At 38.7% G+C, this 12873-nt stretch overlaps 1 protein-coding gene across 17 annotated transcripts in view; it reads right to left on the reverse strand.

Annotated features, from left to right (window-relative positions):
* EPB41L3 (erythrocyte membrane protein band 4.1 like 3) overlaps window positions 1-12873 on the reverse strand; it is a 130336-nt gene that overhangs the window by 23148 nt on the left and 94315 nt on the right. For 10 of the 17 annotated variants that reach the window (XM_083748313.1, XM_083748308.1, XM_083748305.1 and 7 more), the window contains exons 9-12: window positions 11932-12084; window positions 10656-10753; window positions 9117-9292; window positions 5171-5391 (exon numbers count right to left, since the gene is read on the reverse strand). In XM_083748313.1, the coding sequence (XP_083604439.1) occupies window positions 5171-5391; window positions 9117-9292; window positions 10656-10753; window positions 11932-12084 (648 nt within the window). The remainder of the gene's footprint in view (window positions 1-5170; window positions 5392-9116; window positions 9293-10655; window positions 10754-11931; window positions 12085-12873) is intronic. The other 7 variants (XM_083748306.1, XM_083748307.1, XM_083748304.1 and 4 more) reach the window with 1 other exon arrangement.

Consider the following 12873-nt stretch of genomic DNA (forward strand, 5'->3'; position numbering starts at 1 on the left):
CATTTCCAGTCTGCTCTAATCCTATTTTACTATAACATACCTATTTGCACATCAAAGCAAGTGCCAATTTCCAGGCCATGGTTTACAAACCCACTTCAATCCCATGGTTTGGAGGGTTACCACTACCATATTTTGCCCAACTTAATCATTACTTTAAGCTACAGTTAGAAGGAATTGGAAACTAGAACAAGACATGAGAGAGAACAAGGCATGAGAGAGAAGCTGATCCTCCCAAACATTCTTTCCAAGGAATGCTTGGAATTGTTTGGAGGCAGTAAGGATTTGTTAAAGAAAATTTTCCATCACCTGGGAGTCTTTTGAGAAGCTGTTGAAAGTGGGATAAAATTTATGTATGTTTCTATAACTGTAGCCAAACTGAGAAAAAGAGGGTGGTATCAGCCTTCTTGGGAGAACTACAAAGGTCTGTAGAAGTCCAAAACATATTGAGGGGTGGGGATTTTAAGGGGTGAAATCCCACATACCCAAACATGCTCAGTGGCTATAGAACACTGAGTGCGTGTTGGGGAAATGGATGAGGGTATGGCTGGCTGGCACCCTAAGCAGAAGCACACCACACTGCAATGTTTTGTTGCCCATCCCACTTGCTATAAAGAATTTCCATATAAGAAGTACAAAATGTCACCGTATATTACGAAGAAGGAACTACAATGGAAATCAGGTGACATGTAGCTTGTGTATAGATAGTAAGTGTTCTTGGGAAAATACAGTGTGTCCCAAACTACCTATTCCCTGATAATATACAGGTAATGTGCTGTACATGGAACTGCCTTTCTAGACTATTGGGAAATTTCAATTACTTGAGACAAAAGTGGTGAAATCTTTATCTGGACCATCTAGAAATGAGTATGCTCCATTTTAAAGATTTCTTTACATATCTTTGCTGCCTACCAGACTTTCCAACCAAAAATCAAAATGCTAGTTTTAGGTCTAGGAATAGGGAGCCTGAAAGACTTCTCCCCTATGAACTTGCCCAGCCACTGATACTACCGGAGACATGACTGAAAGCTCTCACATTCTGAGATGGATGACTATCAGAGATTATGGTAGTAACATCTCAACTATGTAATCTTATCAAAGGATTATGTTATTGTGAGTTTTTAATGCTTTCTAACAGTTTAGTGACTTTAAGTCCAGAGGCTTTGGCTTACACAGATTATCTGTCTACAGGTAGAAGTACCCCAACGATGATGTCTTATTTATCTGGACACTTTCCATTTGTAGTTACAACTATACCAGCTGACAAAATTTTCAAATCTATTCTTACACAGCAAGCTTTAGATGAATTGTGTTGATTCCAGGGAATCAAAGATACAAACTGGATAGGTTCAGCCTGTTAGTGGATGAACTACTGCTGGTAAAACAATGTGAATGCACAGTGCTTTGCTGGATCCAGTCAAACTCCATGTACTTCACTGATCTGAGGTTTTTTACACTCACACTGTGTATAAAATTTATGAAAAAAAATAAATAACATTGTATTTTCAAATGTGGCCTTCTAGATGGCTTCGAGATGTTCTAAAACATAGTATGATAGCTATTCCTGAATCAATCTGAGTTATCCTTTTACAAACTGTCCTGCAGCTTTCATAATTTTACCTGCCTTTGCTTTGGTTTAACAATGGAGCTTGTGTAGAACCCCCCCCCCTTTTCCCGTTAAGTTGTGCCCTATGGTAATTTACTACACTGACATCAAGTTTTTAAGTATTAAACAAAAATGGTAATCAAATAAAGGATGATGAAGAATCTGAGTTAGCATGAGTAAATGTATAACATTAGCAGATTTGGAAGTTAATACATTAGTGAGATATTAAATGGAGAGGGAGACATATGGTGATATCCAATTAAGTGATGCCTAGAAGAGTGATTGTTGGCATCCATCTGTCTTGAGAGACAATGGAAGAGTGCGTCTTCAGGGGTAAAGTGAAACTATTGGAGAGTTACAGCACCTGCTGTGGCTGTTGAGACCAAAATGTTGCAGCTGGGCGGATCTTCAGCCGAGCACCAGGGAGAAGTATATGCCAAAGAGAGTTGGGGCAAGAACACAGGCCTGTTTTACACTGCTCTTTATAGGAAAGGCGTTTGAGGATGAACCATCATACTGGACAGTGGCATGCATGTTCTTGTGGAAGGCCACAATCATCTTGTGGAGCCTAGGTGGGCATCCTATTTTGTTGAGCAATGTGAAGAGTCCTTTTTAACTGACCAAGGTCAAAGGCTTTTGTCAGGTCTATGAAGGAGATGTACAAGGAGGATTTCTGCTCTTGGCATTTCTCCTACAGCTGGTGCAATGAGAAAAAACACGTCGACTGTTGACCTCTGAGCTCTAAAGCAACATTGTGACTCTGGATAGACTCTGTTGGTGAGAGACTGTAATCTGTTGAGAACTACAGGGGCAAAGACGGTTTCTACAGTATTCAGCAGGGAGATTCCACGATAGTTCTTACAATCATGGCAGTCACCTTTGTTCTTATAGAGGATCACAATCCTGGGGGTCATGAGAGGTGCATTATGTTGGAGGAATTGAGGCTAGCTTTCAGCACTTCTGTTGAGATTCTGTCCTGTCCTGGGGCTTAACCTTATGCCTGAGAGTTGATGGCATTCAAGGAAGGGGTGAGCATCCAACTCTCCAAGACAACGAGAGTCTGAATGCTGTCAATTGCTGTGTCAGAGACCATGTTTTCCTGCGAGAACAGTTCTTGATAGTGCTTTGGCCATCACTTCATCTGTTTGCTGCAGTCTGTGATGATCTCTCTAGACAAGGTTTTTAGCAGTGCAGTTTTCCTGACAGCCTAAAGGTTGTCTGCGTACCTCAAGTAGACTCACTGAAATCAGTGGTCTTAATTTAGCTATGAGTAACTTAAGTCCATTTATTTCAAGGGGGCTGCTCTAAGTACAACTTAATTGAATGCCACGTATACTGTACATATTTAAGTTATTTAGAGCACAAGAGCAAATTCTATGACAATCAATTTGATACTGCATTTTCATATATTTATAGTGCAGGCCTATACATGTCTTATCACAAGTATGTCCTTCTAAATGAGGAACCCCATGGAAGCTTTCAATAAATCTCCCATACTACTCTGATATGGTAAATGGAGGTAAAATAATTAAAAAGAGAAATCACTAATTTTAAAAGGATTTTTTTTAAAGAAAAGAAAACCCAACAGATGCAACTATGCTGTGTGTGTGTGTGTGTGTGTGTGTGTGTGTGTGAGAGAGAGAGAGAGAGAGAGAGAGAGAAATGGATGGATTAAGTTATACTTTAAAATAAAAAAATCAACAGAGCTGCTATTGATTTCAGTGATCATAGCAACCACACACAGGGTGAGTTTTTGGTGAATCAGGTCCATGTACCTGGTGGCAGAATTCCGACCACCTGTTTGAGAGGCATAATCTAGTTTATTTTTCTTCTGCTCTTAACAGGTAATTGGCACTGTCAGAGCTGACATTGCCAACAGTTTAGTAGGTTCATATGTAAAGTTATTTGCACCCAGTCCACTATTGCACAGAAAGATCTGTGCACTGGAACCCAAAACATAAAATCTTGAATTTATAAGAAGACAACTTTTTCTTATTTTCCTATCTTACTGTATTTATCTCTGTTCATCTAATTTGCTTGTATGATTTAATTCTCTTAATCTAAATACACGGTCCTCTTAATAAGCTGTAATACTTTCTTATTAGTAAGAGTAAAAGCCATTTTAGAATTCATTAAGCATCACCATTTAGATTTCCAGAAATTCGTTCAACTTCCAAAAACATTCAAAAACCAAGGCGCGGCTTCCAATTGGCCGCAGGAGCTTCCACTCAATCAGAAGCCACGGAAGCCCCACCAGACATTTGGGTTCCAAAGAACGTTCACAAACCAGAACACTCACTTCCAGGTTTGCGGCGTTCAGGAGCCAAAACGTTCGAGTCGCAAGGCAGTCGACAGCCAAGGTACGACTGTATAATAAACACACTGCTTTCAGTGTAGTTTGCAACAACAGATTTTGTTCTTTTTAGCCCTACAATTGAATTAAAAGTGCAGAGTGAATGCTGTCGCTTCAGTTTATTCTTACAAACTTATTTCAGTTGCCTGGAGCTGCAAAATCAAAAATTTTAACCAACCGAGCAGCTATAAAGACAGAATTAAGAATTTGTACATTTATGTAAAAGCTTTACAGCTATAGCCTGTGAGCTTCCCAGTCAGCAAAGTAATTAGAAAAGGTGCCAGCAACATCACAATTTGGGGTGACACTGCACTGGTGTCAGCAGCCAACCTCAGGCTGTCATACAGGAGTGGCTGTGTGGACCAGCAGTGCAGTGCAAAGCTGCTAAAGCAGAGTGGTTGTGAAAGAAATGAACAGCGGGCATGCAAAACTAGGGATAATAAACCTACATTGTATTATAAAAGCATGCTATTATGGAACACACTGGCAAAGACCTAGATGCCTCAAATTTGAAAAACAGGACTGAAACTAAAGAAGCAGCTCAAATGGAATAGAATGCTGTTTAGAGTATATGTGGCTGCAACATTAGGCTGAAGCTCCTCATTTACATTGTTGATTGAACCTACTAGTTGTGTGCAACAGACACTGAAGGAGACCTACTGGCTCAGAAAATTGCTTGCTTTGCTATGGATCCAGAATTAGTTAAAACCTATTTCCCCAAGTACTGTGGCTGGCTGATGGAATGAAATGCCAAAACCTACACTTAAAAGTGTGCCAGCAACACTGATTCCAACAACATGAAAAGGAAGGTAGTGATATTTTAGATCAGAAAACTAAGAATTCACACAAGAGCCATTTGGATAAACTTCTCAGGAGTAATTAAAAAAACATGGTAAAAGTGAGATCTTTTTAAAAAATTACAAACATAAAAGTCCTGGTCTTCTAAAAATAAGAAAAATGTGAAAGCCATCTCAGTCCATAATAGCAAAGCTATTTACATTTTTGCAGAGTTCATCATATTGCTTAGAAATAAACCATTTCTCTATAAAATAAGATGTGTTGCAAGTCATCATATTCAAATTGCAGAAAAAGACTCCACAGGATCATAAATATATTTCCTGTTGAATATGAATATATATCATGACAAATGTTTCTTTCTACCACTTCTAATTTTGCTTAGCTAGTGGAGCTAAATATAAACCAGAAAACTATACCTTTGTATCATGCCGTATTGTTGAGACTGGAGTGACTTCTTCTGATTTCTTCTTTATATTCTGGTCCTCATCCTTCTCCTCTTCCGCCTTTTTCTCTGGAGTCACAGTGGTTATCAGGTTCGTTTGAGAGATGCCCTTTGTCGTGGCATACTGGCCAGTACCAACCTCTGCAGCAGACATAGAATCCTTCATGTACATTTCATGGTTTTCACTGACTGATGCTAAAAGCAAATATAATTTGAAGAGGTAAAGTCTAACATAAATTGCGCTGCAAAGCCAAATAAAAATAAATGTGGATTAAAGCAATTTGCCAAGGAGCTAAAAATGTCATGTTTCGGAAACATGCAGAAACATGTATAATTACTAAGTATATTTGCAAAGGGATTAAATATACAAGTGTGCATATGCATACACACATATTAAGGCTTAATATGTATTCATACACATGCAGATGCTCCATAACACATATTCAGAATACATTTATAATATTAGTTGCTAGAATGCTTAACATCAAAAAACTAACATGATTTGAGCATGTTGCAGCGTTTCTCGCTTAAGGGAACAGTGTAAATAATAATCAATATGCAATGCGCATAGCAGGAAAGGGTTCTGTTTACTATTTCCATTATAATGTAACCAGATGAAATGCAACCAAAATGGAGCCAAAAAGGAGGACAGTATAAACCTAAAAAAATAAAATTGTACATCCAAAGAAGATTCCATAATTTTTGGAAACGAAAAAGATTTTTTTAGAAAGCTGAGTATGTAAAAAACAATTTATAGGACTGGTATTGCATTGAAACATTATGATAAAAAAACACCTCTAATGGTCCAAAATTTGCATGTTATGTTATTATGAATCAAAATTATACTTCTGTGTATATTACAGACCCTTTCCTCTATACATATCAAATGTCACTACTCTATGGCAACTCGATCTATCTAGCTGTTTCAGAATTGCACTGTAAATCATAACTGTAGGAACCTTTTCCTAGAGTAAAATTCTGGCGGTGAGAAGCTATAATAATTTCCATTCCATTTTTGTAGACTTAAATGATACCATGGTACTCTGCAAGACTGCCAATGGTGGGGGGGGGGGAGAGACAAACTAGATGTGTGACGTTACTCAAGTTGTTACCCCTTGCATGGTTGTTGTTTTGAAAAACCAATAAACAGCTTTATAGGAGGCAAGTAAGTCAGATCAGAGTCATGACATGAGGCTTTATCACATTCCCTCTGTTACAGTCCTGATCAGAACTGGGCGCCAATGGCAGTTTTCACTCCACCGCAAGTAGCAGGCATAGTTCCACTGACACCAATCAGAGAAACATCTGTCCAAGCATTAACTCACTGCCTCCTTCCCATTCTAAGGCCCAAAACTGGTTTGACCTCCCCATTCACATAACCTGCTACTTATTAAAGAAAAAACTAACTGCAAGCACTAACAATATTACAGTCTCATTTGGCCCTCCATGGTAAGTCCTGGGGAAACAGACTTACAACAACTAATTCTGTAAGCTTTCCCCCCATTTCCCCCCTCATATATTGAACTTTCAAAATCTCTATTTTTTCTTTCCAATAAATCAGTGAGCCTCCTTTGGATCTGTACCAGAAGCAATGCTTTATGTTTATTTTATTGTGGTTTTATTTTGGTGTTTTTCAGTTGTTAGATTCCTTACACAGTGCCCTGATGGGTGGCCTAAAAATCTTTTAAATTAATAAAATTATTATTTTTTTATTTTAAATAAAATTATTGTCTATGGCTATACAGTGCTAAAGGCTTCCATTTAATTTCAGTGATGCACATGGATGCCAACTGAAAGCTGAGCAGCAACTTTGAAAGGAATACTAGTAACAATTATATGCATAACTTTTCTAAGATGTATCTGGCCTGAATAGAATATAGAAATTGGAAGACTGAACGTTACACTAAGTATAGGCTTGAATCCAGAAAACTCAGGATCAAATCTCCTCTGTACTATGAATCTCACTGGGCTTTCTTGAGCTAGTCACTATTTCTCAGATTGTTGTATTATAAGCTGAGCTCTTTGGAGGATGAGCAAGATACAAATGAAATAACCAAATAGCCAGGTGTATACTTATGCCATTGAATTCATTGGTAACTTTACACAAGTATTTAGTTCCCCAAATTAGTAACCAGTGCAAGGTAAACCTACTCCATGATTAATATCTAATTACCAATTTGTAATAATACCATGTTCCACCTTTTTATATGCTTCACTTGGAGTGATTTTTCAAATTAATGTAGTCATAATTCTGTTCTGCCTCAACAAACCCTTTGGAAAAAACCTAATCTGCACTTTCAGAATTTGTGTATATTATCTGTGATTTAGAGATACATGTACATTCAATTTGTATGCACATCAAAAATTATTGGAGCACCTTTCCCTCTCTTAGTAAACTCAAATCACATTTTACACCCCCTATTTTTAAAAAGGGGGCTCATGTTCTGCCCAGAAAAAAACACTGTCCGATTAACCATGATGTAACCTATGCATGCATACAAGACAATGATAAGGGTTGTTCTGATCTGATTTTTGCTAGAGGTATTTACTTAATAAAAACTAAGCAAAGAAAAACAACACTGAGAACAATTTGTACTCTGAGATGCATGCATAGCAGCAAGGTCGCGAGTTGCTTGGTAACCAGCAGGAAGCATATTAGTACTCAAAAGGATCAAAATTAATGAGTGATAAGCACTCATGTTATCAGTTTCAGCAGGGAACACCAGGGATTATCACTAATTTATATGGATCACAATTTTTTCCATTGACCCTGGCAGTTGCTTGGTATCTGCTTTATATTCTTTTTCTTATGTATAGAAATTTGAATAGCAGCTTCCTAAAAGACAGTTACATGCCAATTTTCTATCTGCAAATAAATAGTATTAAACTGAAAATTGGTTAGGTGAGTTCACATTTTGAGCATCATGTTTTGTTAGTTTTAAAGGGTTGCAAATTGTTGATAAGCGTAAGCAACAAAAGTAGCAGTAAAGAGGAAGGAAAGAACTAGCTCAGGAGCCTTGATTTGTCTTTCACAACATATATTAATTTATTTACACCGTATGCATGCAGGCGATACTGGAATCTAGGCAACACCTGAAAATTAGAATGCTGCTTACCTGGGACTCCATGGAGGTGGGGTTTGTGGCCTGGCCTGGCAGAAGCCTGGATCCGAGGCCTTCTTAGGCTACAGGTAGCCACCGAGGGATGCCAGCACCTCCCTCTGCAGCCATGTGGCATGCCCGGAGGCCTTGTTCAAATGAGCCAGTCAGGAACAAGCTGAGGGGTAGGGCTGTGGACCTGACAACCCTAGTTCCCAGTTAAATCCATCTAATATTAATAAATATTAACTGCACGCAGCCACCTCAGCTCCAGTCCTTGCTGAACTTCCAACCCACCTGCCCTGTTTATGGGTCCTGCCCATAGGTGTGCAGGCAGCTATATGGAAATGACTTAATTTCCATATAGGCAGGCAGACAACTGATGTGACACCAATCTGAAACCTAAAAATGAGTTCTGGTGGCAATTGTTTTATGTATTTATTCAAGTTTCTTTGGGATCTACGTCAACTATCGAGTATATATTTGGTTGGAACACCCTAAAAAGCTGAGGGAAACAGAAAGCATTTCGGTAACTGAAGAAAGACTGGTGGTTGAAGGAATAGGTGGGCCAAGGTTGAAGTTTCATTGTTCTTCTTTCCACAGCTTTTGTGTACTGCCGTATGAATAAGCCCAGGAAAAGCAGGAGGCTAATATTTATTTAATGGGCATTTTATAATGAATGAAGGATCATGCATATACTTACAAGCATCATCCGACAGAAGCTCAAGGGACATGAGATTACAAGAAGCTTAAATCTGTTCTCTAACAATATAAAAAAAATTAAGATAAAACTCCAAATAAAGACCATCAAGAGCATCTTACCGCCATCTAAGCTGCGAGACATCGTGTAGCGTTTGCTTGATGAACGCTCAAAGTAAGGTGCTGGGCGGTCTATCAGTGCACTTGCTCTTCTTGTCTGGGCTTGTGTCCTTCCACTGTAGCGAAACTTGGAACCCAGTGTAAGAAATTTTTTGGGAGGAGCCTCTGGGAGCAAGAGCCTAGAACATATCACACAGAATGCTTGTGATGAATTGCAGGTTTTAAATGGGAAAAATGAAGTGAAAAATAAATTCTGGGCATCCATGTCTCTATTCCATAATCCTTTATTTGAATAGATACGGTTATAACACAGTGCTCCTACGCATGCCTCCTCAGATGTAAATCTAGTTATATCCACTGGTACTAACACCCAGGCTAGGTGGACATAGATCTACAGCCTCAGTTTATGCTAGAATTAAATATTGTAGAAGCTTCCCGTCCCTCCCCTTCTGTCCACTGCAACATGCCAGACATCCTCAAAACCTACTCCAGAGGGTTCTACACGTGCAGTGTTGGATACAACCCATAAATTATAGTTAGAAACAGCTGAATATTTTGAAGTCTTTGTCAAATAATAATGATGATGATGATGATGTCTGTTATTCTTTTCAAAAACATGTATCAACAACTGCTTCTTCACAAATATATCTATATAGCCACAAACATCACATACCCCAATCATTTTGTGTGGCACTGACACTGATTATGTATTGGCTATGATATATAAGATATTATATCTAGGTGAATCAGCATAAAGGTAGACTTCTCTCAAACCCACCACTACAGTAGTATTAAAACTTTCCACATGAAGTTTGCCCCAGAATTCACTCTTCATTCTGGAGTTGGTATCCCTAATCTGACCCCACCCTAAAAAAGAATCCCTAGATCAGTGTTTCCCAACATTGGGCCTCCAGCTGTTTTTGGACTACAACTCCCATCATCCCTAGCTAGCAAGACCAGTGGTCAGGGATGATGGGAATTGTAGTTCAAAAACAGCTGGAGGCCCAAGGTTGGGAAACACTGCCCTAGATAATATCAATTCATTATATAGTAACTGTTCTCACACATCATTGGTGAAATTATCTTCATAGATGTAGTCCTGCCCAACCATGACTCTGGGTGTGGGGCTCATCCAAGGAGGAGGAGTGGGGCTCTTGCAGAGGCCTCAATTACCACCAGGGACCATGAAGTGCTTCCTCTTATAGTCAAGCATATATTTCGAATGTTTCTCTACACCAATGATCAAGAAGAATGTTACATTTTAATGGGTTGTCTCCAATGCTAGCCCTACTCAAAGGAGACCCATTTGCTGTAAATGGACATTATGTTTTTACTTGCCCAACAGAACAACCTCCCATCTCCTCTGCTGTTCTGGGGTTTCTGGGGTGGGGGGAGAGTCAAGAAAGCCCTGCTGCACTAATAGAAGCCAGTATGCTGGCTCCTGCTAGCAAAACTATTTAGCTGTATCCTTCTTAAATACATTTTAGTTTTTCTTCTTTATTTCTATGTGTCATGTTTTAAAATATAAAAGAGATTGTATACCTGAAAAATGTATGATGTTCAACACATACTTTCCATAAACGCTTTGCAGCACGATGATTTGGTAATTTAAACCCAATTGTGCTTTCAAATTGCTCAAACTAGGAGAGAAAAGTACATTTAATTTTGATTTAAGATGTAACAAATATACAATGAGGCATATTACCAACTCAAGAAATTTGTATACATCTGCATATATTACATACAAGCAGACTGGGTCAACACTGTTAGGGTTGCCAATGTAAGCAAATAATATGCAGTGTATTCTAGATTTATGGCTGCACATGAATCCTTAATTTGGTCCCTTGCAGCCTGAGTTAACTACACAGACATTCCCAGGGGAATATATATTGTAAGTAAATATAATGGCATAAAAACAGGATCAGTTCTGGTTTGCTAATAAACACCATGTCAGAGTTTTTCTACACATTTCAGATGTTGCTGGACTACCAGTGCCAGACTGATGGGAGCTGACGTCCAACAATACCTGGGGAGCTAAAAGTTGACCACCATGGACTTAGAAGAACTAGCATACAAAATCCACAACTATTTAAGGAAGGGATATTTGATTAATGTCTGTCAAAATATATGAAAGTGTATCTTAACTGCTATTAATAGGTTTTACTGAACTCGTGGACCAGCCATGAGATACGTCAAATGCTGTAGAGAAGAAACTTAGCACATCAAGACTGCTGCATTATTGCTACATTAATCAACTGTGACATAAAATTCTCATCTTGCTGCCACAGAAATCAGCTGTTATTTCTGACAATGTGGTGCTCTGGCGTTTAAAAGTAGGAGAACAAAGTAACTTCCTGCTCAGATATGAAGTTTAATAACAGCTTCAACAACTCAATATCCCCATTACTAACCCAACCTTAGAAATGTTCTGATTAATAAATTATACAAGAATTAAAACATGGGGGGGGGGGGGAGTCTAAAATAATGTGAAAATGGTGATCTTGCTAAGTAAATGTTTGCCTAGTACAAAGAGGGTGAGGAAGAATGAAGCAGAGTGCATACGTAAGAAAGGACACAAGTGTATGCTACAATTCCTAATTGTGTGAATGCTGTCATATGTAGTTTGGCCCTCAGAAAGGCAAGAGGGGGTGGTGGGTCTGGCAGCAGGGGAAATACAGCATAATGCCATGACTGCCATGGACTTGGTTACATACACTTGCATGAACTCAGTTAATGATTATATGAAATTGGGCAACTGGAGCAGTCCAGTTCACAAAAGGAACACTGAAATACATTCGGTTTGCTGAAGTCCACTTACTTCCCCTGGTCGGATTTTGATATAGAAGTTATTCCTCTTGTATGAAATTTTGAGAACCTTAGGCCAAGCAAATCTGTTTATTCTGAGTCTGTCCCGATATATCAAGAGACCACTTGCGCAAACCCCTAACATGATTTCAACTCCTTCAGAATCCTAAAAAAAAGATGTTTCAAAAGATGTTATTTTTTAATCTTTAGCACATCAATGGTTCATTTCCATTTTTACAATCACAAGCTTTTTGAACATCAGATGGGCTGGGCAGCATTCCTTTGTGGGGAATGCCATCCACTGAACCACAGAGTTAGCCCATTTCTGGCAAAAACGGTTAATGTAATTAACAGAACACAAAATAAAAGACTTTCTTTCACTCAAATATCTATGCAGATTTCCTCCTGAAATACCCTACAGTCCTTTCAAAACCTGTGCATATATTCTATACATTTATCAAAGCTTTCGAAAAGATTTTATGCAAGATACACTCAGAATAACATGCACTTCATAATTTTCTTCTGGTCAGCAACATTTTGCCAAAAACATGATCCATTTAATATACTAAGATGTAAACGTGTGATCTTAAATTGAGGAAGACTAAAGCCACATGTCAAGCCAAACCACTTTTTGCAGACACTGTTTCACCATATATAAGTACAGTACATTTTGGTTTGGTTAACTCTATTCCATGGCACCAATTACAGAACTTTCCACAGGTATGTAAGACAAATGGCCGATTCACACACAGTGGTAAGGCAAATCATGGTCTGGAAAGAATGAGCAAGCATGAGCAAGCTCAGAGAGAAAATCATGACTGCTTTGGCGCTCCCACAGTCATCCTGCTGCCCTGATACCTGGAGCTAAGCCATAGTTTGGCTTAGCTTTTCATGCAAACTCAGTCTCAAGGTTTGTCTCACTCCCCCAAAGCCATGAGCTGCAGCCATTATTTTC

The sequence above is a fragment of the Podarcis gaigeae genome (genome assembly GCF_964106915.1).
Source record: "Podarcis gaigeae genome assembly, chromosome: 7".
Classification (NCBI taxonomy): Eukaryota; Metazoa; Chordata; class Lepidosauria; order Squamata; family Lacertidae; genus Podarcis; species Podarcis gaigeae.